At 39.6% G+C, this 20,529-nt stretch overlaps 4 protein-coding genes across 6 annotated transcripts; 2 read left to right on the forward strand and 2 right to left on the reverse strand.

Moving 5' to 3' along the window:
* Positions 1–72: 72 nt before the first annotated feature.
* Positions 73–16,648, reverse strand: cnfn (cornifelin). Of its 2 annotated transcripts, none has more exons than XM_019267200.2 (5): positions 15,831–16,648; positions 1,610–1,788; positions 1,098–1,223; positions 876–1,012; positions 73–640 (listed from the first exon to the last, which is right to left on the reverse strand). In XM_019267200.2, exons 3-5 carry the CDS (start codon positions 1,219–1,221, stop codon positions 551–553), a joined length of 351 nt encoding a protein of 116 aa, XP_019122745.1. In that variant the 5' UTR covers positions 1,222–1,223; positions 1,610–1,788; positions 15,831–16,648; the 3' UTR covers positions 73–550. The 2 variants fall into 2 exon arrangements, with proteins under 2 accessions (XP_019122745.1, XP_027142645.1); XM_027286844.1 differs by lacking the exon at positions 15,831–16,648 and adding an exon at positions 7,061–7,090.
* cxcr3.2 (chemokine (C-X-C motif) receptor 3, tandem duplicate 2) lies at positions 5,905–8,928 on the forward strand. Its single transcript, XM_019267198.2, has 3 exons — positions 5,905–5,977; positions 6,711–6,779; positions 7,115–8,928. The coding sequence occupies exons 2-3, from the start codon at positions 6,744–6,746 to the stop codon at positions 8,222–8,224; spliced, it is 1,146 nt and encodes a 381-aa protein (XP_019122743.1). The 5' UTR covers positions 5,905–5,977; positions 6,711–6,743; the 3' UTR covers positions 8,225–8,928.
* LOC104922270 (C-X-C chemokine receptor type 3) lies at positions 10,814–14,690 on the forward strand. 2 transcript variants are annotated; one of them, XM_010735060.3, is made up of 3 exons: positions 10,814–11,328; positions 11,883–12,239; positions 12,548–14,690. In XM_010735060.3, the coding sequence occupies exons 2-3, from the start codon at positions 11,889–11,891 to the stop codon at positions 13,295–13,297; spliced, it is 1,101 nt and encodes a 366-aa protein (XP_010733362.1). In that variant the 5' UTR covers positions 10,814–11,328; positions 11,883–11,888; the 3' UTR covers positions 13,298–14,690. The 2 variants fall into 2 exon arrangements, with proteins under 2 accessions (XP_010733362.1, XP_010733361.1); XM_010735059.3 differs by having other exon boundaries at positions 10,815–11,328; positions 11,886–12,239.
* A 685-nt stretch (positions 16,649–17,333) lies between the features above and the next one.
* cxcr3.1 (chemokine (C-X-C motif) receptor 3, tandem duplicate 1) lies at positions 17,334–20,254 on the reverse strand. Its single transcript, XM_027285990.1, has 3 exons — positions 20,016–20,254; positions 18,407–18,801; positions 17,334–18,308 (listed from the first exon to the last, which is right to left on the reverse strand). Exons 2-3 carry the CDS (start codon positions 18,791–18,793, stop codon positions 17,562–17,564), a joined length of 1,134 nt encoding a protein of 377 aa, XP_027141791.1. The 5' UTR covers positions 18,794–18,801; positions 20,016–20,254; the 3' UTR covers positions 17,334–17,561.
* Positions 20,255–20,529: the final 275 nt, after the last annotated feature.

Consider the following 20,529-nt stretch of genomic DNA (forward strand, 5'->3'; position numbering starts at 1 on the left):
CAACGTGACAGTTTCAAAAGATTTTTATTGAAATACTGTTTCTTCAATTAAAACATACATTAAATACTCCTATTACTGAATGTTAGATGAATACATGGCATACTGTACATTATTCAGCAATACTGTATGCAAGAAATGCAGCATTCAGGTATAATTACATTTCAAATAAATAATGTTTGTAAATTCACCACTATAAACTATAAACCGATTTACTATAAGGGAAAAGTCATTGTTGCTGTAAATCTCAGAATTTCTCGAGTTTCCAAGACAAAGGTTTAGTGTAAAGGCTTTTATTGAAATAGTATATAATTGTATTTCTAATTAAAAAAAATATATATTTGAGATAGTATATAATATGCTATAATAGTGAATATAATAATAAAGTCTGATTTTTATTATAAACTTTGTTCTACATCTTTGGCAACATGTAGCTAATTAAGTGTCAACATTTTTTGAATGTGAAATACAGACCAAGTGTCTAAGACCAACCAATGCAAAAATCCACATATCCTCTTTCTTTGCAATAAAAAAAAAAAAAATAGACTTCTTTTTATCCTCTCATCTTCTGCTCCCGTGCCATCTGGCACAGTCCACACAGAGGCAGGCAGGCCATGACAACCCAGTCATCACACACCGAGCCCTAGGGAAGAAGCACAGGTACAGTAAATTAGTGATCAAACATCATTATCTCATGGAAAAAAACAAACAAAAATTAAACAATTAAAAAAAACATATAGTTTGTGGTGATTTTTAATATCTAATTTTACAGACCCATGCCCGGAGACGGGGTCTCTGCATTTCACACACACAAAGTAGCACGACATTTGCTGTATCATTGTTTTTGTGGTTTAGTCTGTCAAATTGATCAGACTTACAGAAATGTGGTATCTGCCGCGGATGCTTGTCCTTAGAGCAATCATGGCACCAGGAAGGAAGGGCACGCAGCAGCTATCCCCGTTGTCCTGAGCCACCTTACAGGCCAGGATACAAGGGACGAACGACGCACAAAGACCTGGAGGTGAGTGACATATTGTCGTATTTATTTCATGGTGTCTGCTAAGTTCTGCTTATTTCCACAAACACATATGAACACTTACAGATGCCGCAGTCTTCGCAGCAGTCGCACACATTTGAACTCCAATCTGACATTCCAGAGGAGACAGTGTACTGTGTGACGGACACCTGAGGCTGAGAGCTGATCACATTTGACTGGAACGCCATCGCTGCATGAAGAAGAAAAGGAATATATGAAAGATAAGATGTAAAAACAGATCATAGTGATTGATTTTAGAGTTTGTCATAATAATGAGGTAGTTGTATTATTAAAAATAAAAGATCCCAGTTCACTTCATATCTAGCAACATTTTCTAGCCCTGTTTGCAGCAGTGTAACCCCCAAGCAAACATCCAATACTCCATGTCCAGTCCTGTGCCACTTCTGCAAGTTTTAATTCTAGCTAAAGAAAATTTAAGCTATTTCACCAACAGTGCCCCAGAAACCAGAGAGGAAGGCATGAAATTAGTACAGGTATTGTAATTAATTGGAATGACTGTCTGAAGACTCTTCCATAGCAGGACTGGAGTCTGGAGGAAGACGTTTAACACCTCACCTCCTGATGTTCGGCTCCGGAAAAGGTGGTCTGATGTTGTAGAGAGTCAAAATTCACAAACGGGGGTGGCAAGGATATGACCACAGCTTTTAATACTCAGTGTGACGTCAGGCGTAAACTGAAGGCCAGTTTCTGTCCTGATATGGCAAACAATGGCCATTTGGGGAGGTGCAAACAAACTGTAAAGACAAAACAGAAATGTTTAGCTTTGGGGCGTACCACAGCTTTCAATAGGCTGCTCCTAACATGACGTGATCGTTATCGGCATACAGTAATTGAGGAACAAAGTGGGCATGTAGTGTATATTTGTATTTTAGCAACTCATAAACCAGGTTTTACCTTCAGGGAAGGTGTGGTGTGTGTACACTGTGGGCCCAACTATGTGAATGGGGAATGTATAAAATGAGCTATGGCCCTTAAGTACAAAACTGGGTAACTGTAGGGACAGTGTTAAATCTCAGGTTGTGAGAGACACTCCCTTCTCCTTAGAGCAGCTGTATGTTTATGATGGAAAGGAAAGCATGCGCCATTCTTATTATTACTATAGTAACCGAGGTCAGAGGATAGGACTGTTTCACTCCCTAGACACAATCCACGAGCTAGAGAGGACAGCTTCTTCAGAATTGAGGCAGCATCATGCCATGACAGGTGTATTTATTGTCACACCGCGGTGAGGTCAAGTTGGGTTTTTGTTCTGTCTCGTCATTTCCTGTTTTATTTTGATATTTACCTGCCCTCTCATTTCAGATCACTTGCCCTTCCTCATGTGTCACCGGTCTGATTGTCTTCCCCGCCCTGATTGTTTCCACCTGTTCCCCATTACCCTGTGTATATATTGTCTGCGTCTCCCTTTGTCTTGTGCCAAAGTGTTTCGTCCCAGGATCGATCACCAAAGCCTTTTTTCTTGTCCGTCCATAGCCATAGCATTGTTGCTCGAGTGTTGTTTTGTCTTTTCCTCAATTGAGTGATTTTTTTTTTTTTTGTTGTAATTTTCTTAGTATAGCCATTTGTTTCTTAGTGCTTAGTATAATTGTTTTTTCAGCCTCCCTAGGAGAGATTTTCAGTTAATGTTTTGCAGCCCTTTGATTTTCCTCGTTGTGAGTGATTTTGATTTTGATAACTTTTATAAAGCAGTTTAGAGTTTTTTTCCTCCTTTGGAGTGATTTTTGTTTTCCATAGTTTAGGCCTGTTTCCATAGCCTGTCATAGCCTCACTCTGACATTTATTATGTTTTACGGTTTTGTGTTTGGACCTAAAATGCAGAGATGGAAGCTAGTACAGTTTTAAGTTAAGTGGTGGCTGGTATTGCTGGTAAAGTAATTTAAGCAGCTCACTTAAAAACATGGGAGAACACTGGCTGAACAAAAGGCATACTGGAGAACTGCACACAAGGAAAAACTTGAATGTGTCCTGACATCAAAAAAATACTAGTAGTGTGTGAAAACACGAGGGTAACACTAGACGCTTAAAAGGTACAAAAGCTTACGCCATAGCATGTTAATGACTATAACGGCATACAGAAACAAGATAATCTGACAGCGTGGTGTCTTGACCAGGCTTTTGTAGCACTTTTGTATCAGGAGTGATTGCTGGACGAGACACAGGAGCGCCTTGTTGCTGAGACAGCGCAGCCAGCCACGCCTTGTGCCACACACACACACAGTGCCAAGGAGCAAGACAGAAAAAGGAAGGGGAAAGCACAGAAACCAAACACCAAACCAAACAGAAAAACAAGCAGAGCCATGACAGTGTTGATAAATCCCCTATTCTCCTTGGCCAAGCTTAAAAAAACCTTTCAGCATAAGACACCTTAGACTCCTGTGCACGTTCGCTCTCTGATCCTTTATTTCTAAACATGCCCTTCTGCTAAACATTAAACCTTAACGCGCTGCCTGTTTTATTAATTTGATGACTCATGACTTTTCTTAACTGTATTATTATTTTATATTATTATATATATTGGTTAAATATAATGGATTTTCATCTAGGATTGGTGTTGACAGTATTTGCCTCCTAAACTCCAAATAAGTCTGTTTGGATTACTGTTATTTGAGTTTTAGAACAGCTTATATCTTAGAGGTCTGACAGAAATCACATGGGATAACATGTTTTTAAGGCATTTTTTTTTCATGAATATCAGATAACATAATAAACAATAATTTCCTTATTTAGTGTAATGACAAGGCTTTATAGTAATTTCTGTATTTTGTTACCTTTGAAGCCTTGGTTTATGACACTGAAGGGAACTTCAAAATGTTTCTACCTTTTGGGTTTGATAGGATTTGAGAAAAACATATTTGAGGAACAGAAATATTTATTTAGAAATGTTTTTTTTTTTTACACAGCAGTGCAGCCTGTGAGACTCGGAACAATGAGGAAGCAATAATGTCTCCAAAACACGAAGGTTAACCCTTTTAGTGGATATATGATATAACAACATTTAACCACTGATGAAATGTTTTTGTTTCTTAAATACAATATTTAATAATATATAAACATATAACATACAGTTTAAGTAGTTTATAGAAAATACATGGATATTACTGTATCATAGTCTTTACATTTTCTCACATGTTACATTTGAGGAATGAATCATAGACCTACGAGCTTCAAGTACAAGTAGCTCACCTAAGTAGGTTATTGAGGCGTGGCCTTAAATCCTAATAGCAGTTTTGTTGTATTGTAAACTGCAATACGATTATAAACTAAACTCTGATTGCTTAAAAAACCTGCCAAGACATGCCGGAACAGTTAACGGCATTGTTATGCTCTGCTGTGACTCATACGCAGTGTATAATTTCACACACTCAGACACATAGCGTACACTTTTGCGGTTCACAGGTTTCGAATCAGGGTTTGGTTGAAAAAATCAGCAAAACTACAACCCTCCATTTAAGTTATCTGGAAAACTGATTTTGAATAGAACAAGGCGTTACTGTGGCAGCCGATTGGAGGGGTCAAAGTCCGACAGATATATGAGCTTTTGTAGAGCTTGACTAACAAATTGGTCAGGTCGAGATATTAGCCAATATTAGCGTAATGCAGATAGAATGATATTTATGTATATACTAGCTGATGAATAACAAGTCAAGTGCAGCACAGGAAAGTCAAACAAGGTCTTCAGAAACAGTGTCCCTATTCCATCGCCTGTCCACCAGAGAGCACTGACGAGTAGTTTTTTTATTACTGTAAAAAGTCTGGCTTTGTATGTGACTTGGTTACAATACTTAGTACTTAAAACAAAAGGATCTGTATCAGGATTATTTGATTATGTTATGTCAGCCAATATATATTGCTACTGTATTTTTAACTTTCAGTATCAGTATGAGTATCAGCCTCGAAAATCCAGTCTCAATCTGGTTTTAACTTCTTATACACAGTGTTGTGTAAGGTCTGCATTCTTTCTTAAGAGCAGGGGCGCAAAAAAAAAAGAAGCAAATCAACTTTCAGGGATAAAGTGGTAGTGTTTGCAGTTACCTTAGCTGTAACTGACTGAGTTGAACTCTCTGGGTCTGTCTGACCATGTGCCCTGAGATCTTTGGTCACTTTGATTCAGTGGGAAACTATAAAATCCTTAAAAAATTCTTGAACCAACCTGCCTTGTCTTAATTGTGATTGGAAATGTTGTTGCAAAATGAAGATTTTAAGGGGTGTAGAAGCCCCTCAAGCATCCTTGTGCATCTTTTCTTCCTTTAATAGGCACTTTGGAACATTAACAATATGCTTCTGTATGCATTATTGTTCATTGGTCGACAACAGCAGCAAAAGGAAGCAAAACATCAGTGATGTTGCGCAACAATAGAATTTTCCAGAAGACCCTCAGTTTGAGACCGAAGTAACCACAAGAGTGTTCAGTTCCTCACAAATTTAACATTATGTTTTTGAAAAGTAAATCAGAACGACTGAAAGGGGATTTTGCACGTCACATTCTGTCTCATTCTGTCTATTCTGTCTCATTCTGTCTCATTCTGTCTCATTCTGTCACATTCAGTCTATTCTGTCTCACTCTGGTCTAGACTAGTAGCAAAAAAAGGGCTGCATGAATCATTGCTGCACTCCGACTCCTAAACTGAGTCTGCATGTGTTTTTCTAAGAGCGACTGACATGCTAAAACCCTTTCACACCTTTGAAGGGGAAATAAATAGTTTATGTTGACAGAATATCCGTTTCAGGAGTTCTCTGTCCATACTGCACTAGCACATACCATGCATCTAGAGGAAGCTGTTACATAAAAAAATATCTAATCTGTTTGCTTTAACCTCATTTCCTGTCCTATTTTTTTTAAGTGTATTCAATCACATATAGTATTCAGTACATCTACACCAGCCTCACAGCTCGCAGTGCATCTTTTTTACAAGATCTCGGAGGGTAAGTAAGTCGTGCCCTCCTCTTGATTTGACAGTGAAATTAGATTATTGTGAACTAGTTTGTTTGTTTCATTCAACATATATCAAAAGAGCTCGACTGTTCACTCTTTTCTTTACTTTTCACAAGATTCAAATTTTGTGCTACTTTTTTTTATTATTATTAATTTTATATGTTAACATTCTGAGAATTGTAAATTTATTTTGAAAATCAAATAATGTTCCTGAAAGTCTTCACATAGTTATTATAATATAGTTGTGGTGTAATGCTTAAAATCTCAAAACAAGAACGTAATGGAGTGAAATTCCTGTCAAGCAAGCATTTTCACTTCTCCTCCATTTGTGGATGATTGTTTTGTGAAAGCAGCATCTGCTTCTTGAATACACATGAATTTTGTTCCCTTTGAAGTGTTTTACACATTGGACAAAAAAACAACTTGCAGTAGATGTGGGTGCATGATCCAGACGATAGAAAATACAATGTTTTTCCATGTGGAGTAGACATGCAAGGGGATGACGCTTTGTACGTGTCACAATTTCCCTGACAGTGATCTATTCCCGCTCTGTTTTTTTTTTTTTTTTTTTTTGCATCTGTCTAAAATCTGCAAGGATTCAGTTCCTTAAATTATGACTTCTTCTTTCTGAATCTTCTCCACTGTCTGGCAAAGAAAGCCTTTGAAAAAAGGATGTTTAGCTAATATGATTAAGAGCGTGCTCTCCTGACTGTTGGGTCTCAGGTGTTCTGCTGCCTTTTTGTCTGTGCAACAAATATGGATCAAGTCACACCAACCACAGACTTTCTGTGGGTAAGTGGATATTTTTGAGAATTCTATCTCTGCCTGTGCTTTATTTTCCACATGTTTAATACATGTAGAGTATTAATTATTCCTCCACCACATACTTTCAGATGACTTCTTTAACTGTTGTACATAGCACATCCATGAATTATCTTTTATGATCCTTTTTGATTCTGAAACTGATTTTATTGAATGTTTTTGTACTCTTATGAGTCTTATATAAAAGTACAGTAAAAATAAAAAATGATTCCTTCCCACATGAAGTCTGTTGTAGTAATGTTGCAAAGTACCTTTTTCTTTCTGTTTCAAGAATCTGACAGAACTCTTCTCCCTTCTCTTCTCAGCCAAACTTTGACGACTATGACAATTTCACTATGCCTCCCGATGTAAGCATGAGTCAAGCAACTCCATGTTTACAGGACGACATCTACATTTTTGCACAGAGGTACTCCCCTGTTATGTACAGTCTGGTATTCTTCCTGGCTGTTATAGGCAACGTGCTGGTGCTGTGTGTGATTCGACGATACCGAAGCTCTCAGAGTGGAGGAGCCTGTGCCTTCTCTCTGACGGACACCTTCCTCCTTCACTTGGCCATTTCTGACCTCCTGCTGGCCTTCACCTTGCCTCTCTTTGCAGTGCAGTGGGCTCACGAGTGGGTGTTTGGATTGGCTGTTTGCAAGATCTCTGGTGCTCTCTTCTCCCTGAACCGCTACAGTGGCATCCTTTTCCTGGCATGCATCAGCTTTGACCGATACCTGGCCATCGTTCATGCTGTCAGCTCTGGCTGGAAGCGCAACACCTGCCATGCACAGATTGCCTGTGCCCTCATCTGGGTGGGTTGCCTGGGCCTGAGTGGAGTGGACATTACCTTCAAACAGGTAGTGACGCATGATCTAGGCAATCATAAGGCAGTCTTGTGCCAGGTGTGGTTCACTAATAACCCTGAACAGTGGCAGGTTGGGCTGCAGCTGATCAGTGTGATTCTCGGATTTGGGCTCCCCCTGTTGATCATGCTCTACTGCTACATTCGCATTTTCAGGTCACTCTGCAATGCCACTCGCCGCCAAAAACGCAAGTCTCTCCGCCTGATCATCTCCCTGGTGTCTGTGTTTGTCATCTCTTGGGCACCGTACAACTGCTTCCAGCTGGCAGATAGCCTGCAGATGCTGGGCTTTGTGAAAGAAGACTGCCACTTTGGTCGTGCAGTGGACATTGGGACTCTGATTACTGAGAGCGTGGGGCTGTCGCATTGTGCTCTGAACCCTCTGCTGTACGGCTTCGTGGGGGTGAAATTCAGGAGGGAGCTGGGCAGGATGTGTAAGGGGCTGCTGGCACAGAGAGGCTGGCAGGGGATGGAGGTTGGAGGTTGGAGGGAGAGGAGACTTAGAAGAACCACAGCATCTTGTAGTTCTGTGAGTGAAAGTGAAAACACCTCCTATTCTGTCATGGGGTGAGACTTTTTAGAGGGTTTTCAAGAGGAGAGGTTGCTGTGGGGGTTGAGTGTGTGAGAAATATAGAGAGAAACTAAATGAAAATGTAAGTTCAGCTTAATTAACGCTCAAAATGTTCTCAAGGGGAAGAATGTTCATGTTTTCTTTCACTGGTGCTTTGCCATCTGGTTGTTGATAGTGCAGCTTATCATGTTGTTGTTTTTTTTGTTTTTTTGCAAGAATACTACAGTGAGAGTGGGTGTATAAACATTTAAATCTCACATGATAATGCGGTCATGTAACCTTAAGCAGTGAAAACTGCTGTGAAAACTGATTTTTTTTTGTGTATGTGTGTGTTTTTAAACATTGTGAAATGTATAGATTTCTTCATACTTCTAGAAAAGCTTATTCAGCAGCTGTGACCTCATTAGTCACATCTTACATCGTAATATTTCACATCCTTAAGACGTAGCTTTCTTGTCAGAGGGTCCACACTTTGTAAAACAGTGATCTTCATACAATGATTGTACAAGCGGAAATTGTCATTTCACCTTTTTTTTCTTCTTTATAATCGATGCAGCTTTTCTTTCTGCGTGTTTCAAAAGTGAACTCCATGCTGTAAAAGGGGAAATGAATGCAGCATGAGTCATTTTGAATTTTGTAAAAATACAGCTTTGTTATGTACAAAGACTTTTCTAATAAATATTTTGGAATAAAAACATTGTATCGTGTTCATATATTCATTCTATATCTCAGGCTCTCTCTCTGCAAGTTTACTCTGTCTAACTTGCATCTGATGCAACAGCTGCCAAGTGTGCTGACAGATCTGACAGATGATTAAATACCAGTGAATATAAGTTTAGACTCAACTAGGTGTGATGTTGAGAGAAAATTATGCATCTGGTTCTTGCAGTGCAACACAACTCCAGGTCACATTACTACTAATAATAATAATAATAATAATAATATAATAATAATAATAATAAATAATAATAATAATAATAATAATAATAATAAATCGTGCTCACGTTATTCCTTAGATCAGCTATGTATTAAATCTTCTTGGAGAAATTAAAACCATACGCACTGACTGTAGAGTGCAGTATTCAGATCAGATTTCACTTGAGTAAAGGTACTATACTGCAATATAAAATATAAAAATACTCAATTACAAGTAGGTACACATAAGTGTTGTCAGGAAAACATACTTAGCATCAGAAGCACAAGTACTCATTATTGTTACATTTTTGTGTGGTGTCTTGATATGTCAGCAGATTTGACATGTTGCAGCTGACCGAGCTCAATTTAACTATTTGAATACTGTTAGGTTGTTTTTGTTGTTTTAAATAAAGTGATAATAGTTGTGTTTTTTTCATAATTTATTATTTTATATAATTTTATATTCATTTTTTTTAAACAGACAAATTATTGAGAAACTAGTAAATCCAGCTGTCAACATATGGGAGCTAGAATGTAGAAGAAGCAGTGGTAGAAAGATCAGTTTAAAGTACCAACATTACAAAACTAAAAGTACAGAAGTATATTCAGCAAAAGGTAAACAGTGGCAGAGATAAATCCTGGGCGTTGTGAGATGACGAACAGGAGAAGAAGGAAGGATAAACAAAGTCCTGTTACAGTCTTGGACTTTTTAGCCCATCTTTTTCTTTGTGCATTTAAAATGTTGAATAACTGTACAAATGTTTTGATGAAAACCATCTTAACATTTTAAGTGGAAACTGCCAAAAGTTCATAGACATCTGAATCATAAGAGGCCCCAACAATAGGCTGTTTTTCTCTAAGAGGACACAAGTCAAAAAGGTTGGGAATAGTATTATATTCCACAGCAATACATGCTTTCTTTTCTTTCTCTCTCTTTTATCTCAAGTAATACCATGATAAATTACCCTCTCAAACATTGCTATAAAACCCTGACGAGGTTAAGCCTGCAGGTTTAATCCACGCAGCAGGTCTGTGGCTGTAAGGTGAGGCCAACATGAAATTGCCAAAAACGGCACGTTTGAGGAGCTGCAGTACTTTAGGCTGGCCACAGAAGTCAGCCTCCATGAGCCCCCATGTTAAAATGCCAAACTTCACAGCAGAAATAAACGAAAAAGTTGTCATGACGACTGTACTGAGGGTTGATTTCTATATTGCTCAGCTGTTTAAATTAAATTAAGGCATAAATGTATGCATAATTACCAGCATGGCCACTTTGATTGACAGGTGACTTGTCTATGGTTGTCTTTATTTCTCAGGTTGAAAACAACGCCACAGCTCCATCTAGTGCAAAGCGGCTCCTGGTGCAGGCCATTGTTTGACCGCTTTGTGTGAAACACTTGGTCGTACAAAGTTTCGTCAAGTCAGGCATAGGAACTGGGTATTCGGAAGTTGGGGGAATCTGGCCTTCAAAATAAAGCAACTGTTTTCCATAATAATGGTTTAGACTATACGGACTGTGTCATTTTTTTTCATACTCTGTACTTCTCACTGCAAACCGAAAAGCACTGTCTATTTTCCAAAGTCCTTTTCTTGGATTTTAATTTGCAGACGCCGCAGCGAATTTCATTGCGCATTTTATTTTGAAAATCAATTGATCGTGTGACGCGGTTTTTCGTGTGAGTCGGCAGACTTCGAGGGTGGAAATGTGCGAGAAGGGTGACGTTTGATGAACCAAAACAGTCCACTGTGGGAGTAAATGAATTACATGTTAAGTCCATTGTGTGCGCGTAAACGGCTGTAAGATGACCGTCCGTGCGCGTAAGCGCGCATGTGTTGTAAAAACTTCCAGCCGCTGAATCGCAGCTTTTTTTTCTTATCGCCTTGTTTTTCAGCGTCTCCCTGCGGTTTCGTTTGTGTGGATTCATCCTCAGCCTCATTTAAACACGAGATCTAATTCCAGGTTTGGTGATTCCTGAAGTTTGCGCGCAAACACGAAGACAGTTTGGTGCCTTTTTTATTTTGGCTGGACTTTGCGAGCGCTCGACGGAGATCTGTCCTCCCCTCCAAAAACAGCTCACTGACCCCGTGAGTGGAGGCATAAGTGCAGGTTGCTGCCTTATTTAGTCTCATCTAGCCAAAGCGCGCACAGAGCTTATTGTCCTCCGATTCTGCAGCTGAAACCCTTTGTGGTAAGTGAGAACATATGTGCAAACCTCTTGGGGTTTAAACTTTTTGTGCCACTTTGTTTTGCCCTTCAGTTTTAGCCGTGTCTGCAGGACATATTCCTCTTTCTGTTAATTCCCTTTCGAAACCGTTCTCTGCTGTGTGTTTCATAATTATCAGCACAGGAAATGTGCCTTATCTTCACACCTAACACTTCAGCTTATGTGGCGTGTTTGCATAGCTATCTACTTCACCACCAGTAAATGCAAGTAACAATACCTCACAGACACTAAAATAGTTAAGTGAGTGCGTGTGTGCGTGCGCATGACTAAGGGGAACTGTGCTTTCTGTTTAAATCCACTCCACTGTTGCCTCATCCAGTAATATTTGCACCATGTGAGGCACTGGTGAGTGTGTTTATAAAGCCTGAGCTGGGCTTCCCAAAGGGAGATTTTCATGACTGCATTCTCACATGTCACAAGACTGACAGCACAGAAAGAGAAAGAAAAGTGCTCTTGATATCCAAGCATCTGAGGCACTGCAGCATTTTTGATCCCTCTCTGTGTTTGACTTGTCTCAGCAGAAGATGAGCATGGATGTGGAGCTCGATGGATTGTTTCGCCATAACACTACCTATGACTACGACGACAACTACGAGTATAAAGATGACTTTGAGCCAAGAGACAGTAATACGGTATTGATCCCGCTTCTGTACTCCGTGGAGTTGGTTATAGGTCTGCTGGGGAATGGACTACTCCTGGCTGTTCTGGCTCAGAAGAGGCGATCCTGGAGTATATCTGACACATTTGTCATCCACCTGTGTGTCGCAGACATCCTGCTGCTGGCGACGTTGCCCTTCTGGGCTGCACAGGCCACTCAACGTTGTGGGTGGTGCTTTTCAGGATTTCTTTGCAAGATCTGTGGCGCTGTTTTTAATGTAAGTACCCGGTGGGGTTCAGAACAAGCAGGGACTGGAAAGTGAAAGGAAAAGATATAAGAGAGTTTGATGAATTGTCTTTGGCTATAAGCCATTACTGCTTACACAACATTTTTGGCAGACAGGGTTCAGAGTACTTAGTAGTTATTGAGCAAGAACACTCCCCTGACATCCGCCTTTCCGCATCCAGGAATCTCAGCAGTACTGGGAAAAGTCAGAGTAGGGGAGAAGTGAAAGTTAACACAGATGTCTGGACTTTCTCATGTTACATTAGATCATAGCTTACGTTTTCATTCTCTTTTTCTTAGATCAACTTCTACTGTGGGATTCTTCTGCTGGGGTGCATATGTCTGGATCGCTACCTGTCCATCGTTCACGCCATCCAGCTATACTCCCGAAACAAGCCCTGGTTAGTTCATATCAGCTGCCTGTTGGTCTGGATCCTGTCCCTGGTCCTCACCATCCCTGACTGGAGTTTTGTGATAGCTACGAAAGAATCAGAGAAAACACTGTGTGTGCACAAATACCCTCAGTCAGCAACTGACTGGCAGCTGGTGTCACGCCTGCTTCACCACATGGTGGGCTTCCTGATGCCTACGGCCGCCCTTATCGTGTGCTGCACCTGTGTCCTGCCACGGCTGCAGTCCAGCATTAAAGGCATCCAGAAGCAGAGGTCTAACGTGGTCATCCTGCTCCTGGTAGCGGTCTTCTTCCTCTGCTGGATGCCATACAACATCACACTCATTGTAGACACTATAAGAAGCAGCTCTAAGGAACCGAATGACGGGAATCCTGAAGGTTCTCTGAAAACAGCTCTGATGGTCACATCTGGTCTGGGCTGCGCTCACGCATGCCTCAGGCCTCTGCTTTATCTGGGGCTGTGCGTAAACTTCAGAAAGCGAACTCTGGCCATGCTGAAACGTGCTACGGTCGAATCCGAGATCTCACTGTGGGAGTTGGGTGTGGGCGAAGAGGTCCCGCCTGATCAGAGTCATGAGGGTAAAGAGATGGAGCAGATGACAAGTCTTGATCAGATGCCGTCAACCCAGTGTGCATGAATGGACAGAAAATCCTTCCTGTGACTCAGATGTGACCTGACTGACAATCACCCATTAGGGGAATCTAGTGTGAGGTCAAGTCATGAGTTCAAGGGGTAGAAGATGGTATTCTGTGTAAAAATGGGAAGTATATATTTATAAAAGAGTGACGACCTCACATTGCTCTTTTAATGTGAAGGTTTCAGAGCCACATCATGGTGACTTGCATGTTGTACTTTTATTTTGTAATGACCGTTGCACAACTCAAAACTCAATCATGGGTTTTTTTTCAACTGTAGGTATCTGTTTTTTTTTAATGTTTTTTTTATTAATATAAAAAAATTATCTATTATTTTATTATGTATACTGTTGTGAACAGTTTTCAGCTGCTGCACAATCATTGTAAAGCTAGTGCCATAATGTTTGAACCTGGAAAGAAATATAAGCTGTTTTCATTGTCAGCGTTATTGTAATGAACATACAGTAGTATATATAACCTTATAACCTTATGGCTGATAACACCAATAAACTTTTTGCATGTTATCTTCAGGTATTAAAGATTGCGAGTTTTACGATTGCGCAGTGAATGTGTATGTTTATGTATGACCACAGTGATGGAATCTCCCCGTGGTTAATCTCTTTCGACTTCATTGTTGCAACATGGGTGTGTGGACCATATGATACAAGATGACACAAGCAGGTGGTGATGTCACCAGTCAGGTGACAGAGTGTGAGCCCGTAGGAGGAAGAGGGCAGAAAAAAAAAAATGAAAAAAGCTCTCTGTTGGTGCCGCTGCCATTTTATAGCTCTTTGTTTATGGCTTGTCTGTTTGCTGAAGAGGGAACAGTGGCACGCTTTGTGCGTAAGAGCAGTTGACTGCAAAAGAGTAGGTGGCAAGTGGAGGGAAGAAGAAGTTAGAGGAGATAAAATCTTATTCTAAAGATCACCCCACATGTTGTGCTAAATATTAAATATGTGGTTTCGTTTCCGAGCTGTTTTGCAGGTTATGGCCTGTCATACATTCCTGATTTCTGGGCTCAGGGGGAGATGTATGAATCTAATGTTAACACATGGAAAAATGACCTGAAATAAAGTGTACTTTTAACTTACCTTATCTCAGGCCAACTCCTTTCCTTCCTCTTTCCGTTTATAAAGACGTTGAAGTTTATCTCAAGAAAACTAACGTGAGAAATGTGGGTGGACTGTAACAGCAGCAGCACATCAACTTTATAGTGCTGCTGGTTATAATTTAAGCATTGCATCAAGTTGAATGGCTGTTTCCTGTGTCATATATATGTACACCACAAAACATTAAAAAATCCTGAGTAACAGGCCTGTTATTAGCACAAACACAAACGTTGTTACTGTCAATGACAAATGCACTCTGCCTTATTAAAGTGCAAAAGTTAAATAACATCTTGTTTCGTTGCTGCATGATTAAAAATAACACATTTTGACCACATACCACACAAAGTTTGACATGTTTGTTTGAATAGGCTCCGAGCCAAGCCCTGAAGAGCTGTAAGAGTTTAGGAACCTTTGGCTTACTTTGCTCTTAGCCACAGTGACTGAACCAGTAGAGCTGCTGCTACTGGATGAAACTGTTTAAACTATGGATTATTTGCTGAAATGAAACTTATGCCAGTTTAAAGGATGATCTCTCTTCACACCACCTGTTGTACTCGGATGTCTGCCTGTCATGTAAATTTCTGAATAAGATGTATGAAATAGCAATGATGACACTTTGTGGTTATTCATAAAGTCTTCCGCAAGTCACAGTATTTCTCAGAGCTCTTCTTTCCTTTCTGCTTAAACCACGTTTCAGTTTCCTGTGTTAAAAAAAAAAAGAAAAAAAAAAAAGTAAAATATTTCCACTGAAATTGTTGCATGTGGGTTTGCAGTTCTTGGTTTTGTTCTTGAGTGTAATCACCTGAAAAAGTGCTATACGAAATTAATATTGAAATATCGCAGACTAAGACCAAGGAAGAACAAGGCTGAGTCAAGACCTCTTTGGGTGAGGCCCACATTTGCAGCATTCTCAATAAGTCTCACAGATTTCCTTGCATAGATTTTCAAATATAAAAACATATATAAATGTATGTTTTACTCTCCTCAGTGGTGGTAAAACATTATTATTATTACCACACAAGGCTCCTCGCCTAAAGTGCTAGCTATACTACATTATCATCACTGGCAATCTGGAGATAATGCGATAAACAGAGGAAAGGCATTTATAAACAGGAAAGCTAGATAGACAAGATCTCAAGTATAAAACCGTTCAGTCACTGTTTTGACTTCTGTGGAACTGACTTTGTGACTGGCCACAAACCACATGCTGTCAAAAACGTGCGAGTTAGCCTTAAAAAATGTCACAAAAATGTTCTGTGGAACCCTGAAAGCACGTTTGAAAGACGACTTCAAGACGTCAGACATGCATTTTGATGTCCAGTGAGATCACTATGTGATCTCATCTTCCCCTCATATCAAAGCGGCCGTCAATGTTTTCAACTTTGATAAAGCAGGACCATGTCAGATGAAAAAAAACAACACTTACCTTTTGTTATGGGCCTTTGCACTTCATACAGATGCACTTAGTACTCTTTAGCATACATCTTACTCCAGTGTAACCCATCCACCTCAGGTTACGTAGTGTAAAAAGTGAATCCATGTAAGCCGGCCATGGAATGATGAAATAAACCCATGTCATAACCATTTGAATTTTGATCAGCAGTGATGTGGAAAATTAAATGAAATAATCCTAGTCCAAACCTTTGTATTCTCTCTCTCGCTCTGCTATATATATACTTATTCTTAGACCAACAGATGGAGCGAACTGTTTTAAAGGAAGGAGGATTGGGAGCACTGGAGCATTCAAACAATGGCCCCATTTTAGCTTTGCACCCCAGGGAGATCAGGACCACCTCTTAGATATGAAAGTATCTCAACAATTATGTCCTTTGTTAAACTATGTCTGATGATTACAGTCTCCTCTTTCATCCTGTAAAACTTAAATGTTACTTAAAATGTTTGGACTCTGCTGATAGTTGTACACAATAGAAACCGGAAATTACATTGAACTGTGGCCAGGGCTGTGTCTATTCATGAACACATGAACTCATGAAGTGTTGTCCCAACTTTTACGTAAACTCAAATGTCTGTGTTTTTGTAAACGCCCTGTCCTGTGATGTTGGTTTTTTTTCTGAAATATTGCGGTCTGTGAAAGTTTTGTGAAATATTGTTATGTTTTGATCAAGTGACTGTGAAGCGAATCCAGTGCCAAGTTCCCTGAATGGCCACTTAAGGCTGACTACAGAACAAGTCAATATCCATAAGCCTCCATATTAAAATGTTCAACTTCACAGCAGAAGAAAACAGTTTTGGTCTCTATTTTTTATATAACTCAACTGTTTACATTATATTAAAGCCTAAAGTTATGCATAAATAACAGTGTGGCTGCTCTGACTGACAGGTGGGTGCATTACAGATGACTTGAATGGGCACCTAGTCTTAATTCAGCCAGGAGGCAGCAGAGGCAGGACTGTCAAGATGTTGACAGCCAAAGCCACCGCACTCTGAGCATCAAAACATGTCCTCAGAAACCTGTGGGTGACGTCACAGATATAATTGATCAAACATCCATTCTTTACACTGTTTATGGTTTTGACCCTCAGGGCCACCGTAATAATTGCCCCTTCTTAAGGGTCCTTTTGGCAGTACTAAAGCTGTTGCTTATACAGTATAGCTAATGCTAATAAAGTAATTCTGAAGACAATGGTTGGAATGAAAAACTAAACTTTTATTGCATATTTAAAAATTAACAAAATAAACAAAAAGCATAATGTATTACACAGAACAATAACAGTATAAAATGTATATATATATAATAAAAAAAGTTTATATGTAAAAAATAGCAATACTGCTCACTACACTATATGTTGCTGGGATATATTTGTGCTCCAGGGTTGTTTTGCAGTCAAAAAAGGAAAATATTTTACACAGGAAAAATCAAATTTATAGCCTAAACTCCCAGACAGAAACTGAGGCTTTTTGATTTACAGGAAATTGAAAGAAAGCACAGGTTGTTATGAGTCATAAAACACAGGAAATATACAGAAAGTACACAGCTTTGGGGTGCCAGTTAATTTCAGTAGGTAGAGTGTGTGCCCAGGGCCCACTCGTCCCCCACTTTCCTATCACTCTTCTAAGGTATTTGTCAAATAAAGCTTAAAAAATGTCTCTGTATTATGTCAGTTTAAGTCACTTTGTCCAGGGTTGTATCTCTTTCTCAGACAGCAATGGAGTTGGAGGTGTCCCTAGACTCAGACCAAATAGAGCTTCTCCTGCTGACAGCAGATTGGAATTTGGCACTTGTCTTCTTGCAGGCCAGAGACCTCAGGATGTCCAGGAGCTGACGCCGGAACTTCACACCCACAAAGGCATACAGGATTGGATTGAGGCTGCAGTGGAGGTAACCCACGGAGGAGGTGATTGCCTTGGCTTTCTCCAGAGATGATCTGACTCCACAGGTTTCGCTGCTGTTGCCGGAATGAAGTGTGTCCACCATGAGTGTGATGTTGTATGGTGTCCAGCAGAGAAAGAAAACCACCACCACAGTTATGATGACCCTGAAAGCTTTCTGCTTTTCCAGGCCCTGGGTGCCGCACCGCAGCTGCCACAGGATGCGGGAGTAGCAGAAGATCAGGACAGCTGAAGGCAGGAGGAAACCCGCTAAGTGGTAGATTGAGCGTGATGCCAGCCGCCAGTCACTGAGTACCTGCTTTCCATCTTCCATAGTGGTAAACTTGATGTAGTTGCGAATACACTCTGTTATGCCTCGTCTTTCATCCTCCACAGCCTCCAAAAAGATCCAGTCAGGGACAGACAGAAGCAGGGAGAAGAACCAAACTCCCAAGCAACTGACTTGGACGACCCAGGACTTCTTGCGGGAGTACATCTGGGTAGCGTGGACGATGGACATGTAGCGGTCCAGACTGATGCAGGCCAGGAGAAAGATCCCACAGTAGAAGTTGATCTGGGGGAACAAAGAAATCAGCCAAAGAGAAAGTTGAAAATCTTTTTTTCAACCACTACATATTCACTATCATGCACTTTGATGCAGACCCTTCTTACCGTAAACATAGATCCAGTGATCATGCAGAGAGGAGTGCCAAAGGTCCATCCTTTCTTTTGAGCAGACTGTGCAGCCCACAAGGGCAGCGTCAGGAGCAACAGAATATCTGCCACACCCAGATGGAGGATGAAGGTGTCTGTCACACTCCATTTCTTCCTGCTCCGAAACAGAACTCCCAGGAGCACACCATTCCCCAGGATACCCACAACAAAGGCCACCCAGTATAGAATGGGGATGAACATCGCCTCAAATTGAATGCCCTCTTGGAGGTCGCATATATCACCTCCATCACAGCAGTCGCCAGTTAAGTTGTCATATGTCCCGTTGTCATATAACTCATCCCATCCATTAAGGAGATCTCCATCCAGTATATATGAGTTATCCATGGTGAACTCTGCAGAAAAAAAAGAGAAAATCTGTTTTAGCCACATGGGGGTGCTGTTTAGCTTTAAACCAATAAAAAAAAAATAAACTCAATCAAGCAAACAAACAACTTGATCTAAATCTTTCTCAATTAAAGTTCATTCTCAGATCAATACACGAAAATAACCAGAGCAGATAATAAGCAACATTATGAGCATTTAAAATGTAAAAGTCAAATATGTGCCTTTGAGTGAACCTTGAGTGCTCTGTTTGCAGTCTGTCTATAAAAATACTCAGGTCAAAATTTAAAAGCACACTCTCAGCTAAATGCTGTTTTTTTCTTTTTCATTTAGGCCTTCTTAAAACTCTATATTATATATTATAAAGCTCTATATTCTGAACATTGTGCATCTTTGCTACCTTTTTGGGACTATATAAGAACTGAACTACAGCATATCACACCTGTTTACTTGGAAGGCCAAGGTGATATGCTACCGTACCTTTTAATTGACTGTGGTGTAACAAAGAAAGCTCTGTAAGTTTTTACAGTACAGTGCCTGAACAATTGTTTGACATTGCGCCAGCCAACATGATCTCAGTTCCGTATTCAGCCAGCGAAAGTTAAGAGTTATTTAAGGGTAGGAAGGGTACGCTAGGGTACGAATGCTTGCAATTTGCTTTGAGGAAGAGAAATTGCTGCACATGATCAAGAAGAAGCACATGTAAAGAGAAAAATAGCCTTGATTCACTAAAATTTAGATTTATATATATAAATATAAAACATTTTGTGTATAATCATTTCCACATGGTAAAGTCTAATTTTTAAACTTCCACACAAAATTGTAGCTCCATTATTTTCTGATTGTTTAGTCTTCCACAAAATGTTGTAAAAACTTTTTACTGAATGGCACTGTAACATGATGGCACCTTACAAACCACATCACAGAAAACACATTGCGGTCTCTTACTGTGAACTAAAAGGTCGAACAAAGATACAAATACAGTAGAAATGCGCTACATCAAAATTTAAATTTATGTTCATCTGTAATTAACTAATAAGGTAAAGAAGACAAACACAAAACAGAGAGGCGCAAAAGGAGTCAAAAAACATCATTCACATGTGATTGACAGATGTGAATTCAAACTTTCTAAAAGTAAAGAATGATATATGCATGTGAATAAAGTCGCCCTGTTAAAGAATAATATATGTCATATATAAAAATAAAGCTTAAAGTAACAACCTACCAAATGGTATTCTCCTCTGTGAGCAGGTCTATAGTGATCCAGTGTGACGTTATGACAGCATCTTTAAAGCAACCACAGAGGAAGCACAACTCAGAACAAGAAAAAAAACAAAAAAACACGCATCCAGGAAGTAAATGATTATATGATCAGCATTTTACATTGTACTATGTATATATACATATATAATCTGAAAAGATTTATTTGATTTTTTAGTTTCATTTCTTTAGTTTCACTAACTCAGACTCTCCATGCTGCCTTCTTGTCTTATGTTAATTCAGGGACTTATATATAACTGAATGATATGAAAGAACATAAGACGTCACAGTGTGTGAGTAGGCTGTTACACTTTCCAGAGATGAATAACATTTCTTAGAATTTACACAGACTTCACATCAGTGTGATTTGAATCTAGAATCTATTGTCATGAGAGAATAAATACATTGTGCAGAGTGATTTCAAATAAGTTGCATGCAAATATGTTTGTTCAGTATGTTTACTGTCATGTGACTGGAAA

This window comes from Larimichthys crocea, chromosome XIII, assembly GCF_000972845.2.
Source record: "Larimichthys crocea isolate SSNF chromosome XIII, L_crocea_2.0, whole genome shotgun sequence".
Taxonomy (NCBI): Eukaryota; Metazoa; Chordata; class Actinopteri; family Sciaenidae; genus Larimichthys; species Larimichthys crocea.

Excerpts from the sequence above, each read along its gene's own strand:
- cnfn (XM_019267200.2), bottom strand. The coding sequence starts at position 1,221 with ATGGCGTTCCAGTCAAATGTGATCAGCTCTCAGCCTCAGGTGTCCGTC. Across the intron at positions 1,013-1,097 it reads CTGCGAAGACTGCGGCATCT|GTCTTTGTGCGTCGTTCGTC; the intron begins GTAAGTGTTCAT and ends ACTCACCTCCAG. Across the intron at positions 641-875 it reads GCGGCAGATACCACATTTCT|GGCTCGGTGTGTGATGACTG; the intron begins GTAAGTCTGATC and ends CTTCTTCCCTAG.
- cxcr3.2 (XM_019267198.2), top strand. The coding sequence starts at position 6,744 with ATGGATCAAGTCACACCAACCACAGACTTTCTGTGG. Across the intron at positions 6,780-7,114 it reads CAACCACAGACTTTCTGTGG|CCAAACTTTGACGACTATGA; the intron begins GTAAGTGGATAT and ends TTCTCTTCTCAG.
- LOC104922270 (XM_010735060.3), top strand. The coding sequence starts at position 11,889 with ATGAGCATGGATGTGGAGCTCGATGGATTGTTTCGCCATAACACTACC. Across the intron at positions 12,240-12,547 it reads TCTGTGGCGCTGTTTTTAAT|ATCAACTTCTACTGTGGGAT; the intron begins GTAAGTACCCGG and ends TCTTTTTCTTAG.
- cxcr3.1 (XM_027285990.1), bottom strand. The coding sequence starts at position 18,793 with ATGGATAACTCATATATACTGGATGGAGATCTCCTTAATGGATGGGAT. Across the intron at positions 18,309-18,406 it reads TCACTGGATCTATGTTTACG|ATCAACTTCTACTGTGGGAT; the intron begins GTAAGAAGGGTC and ends TTGTTCCCCCAG.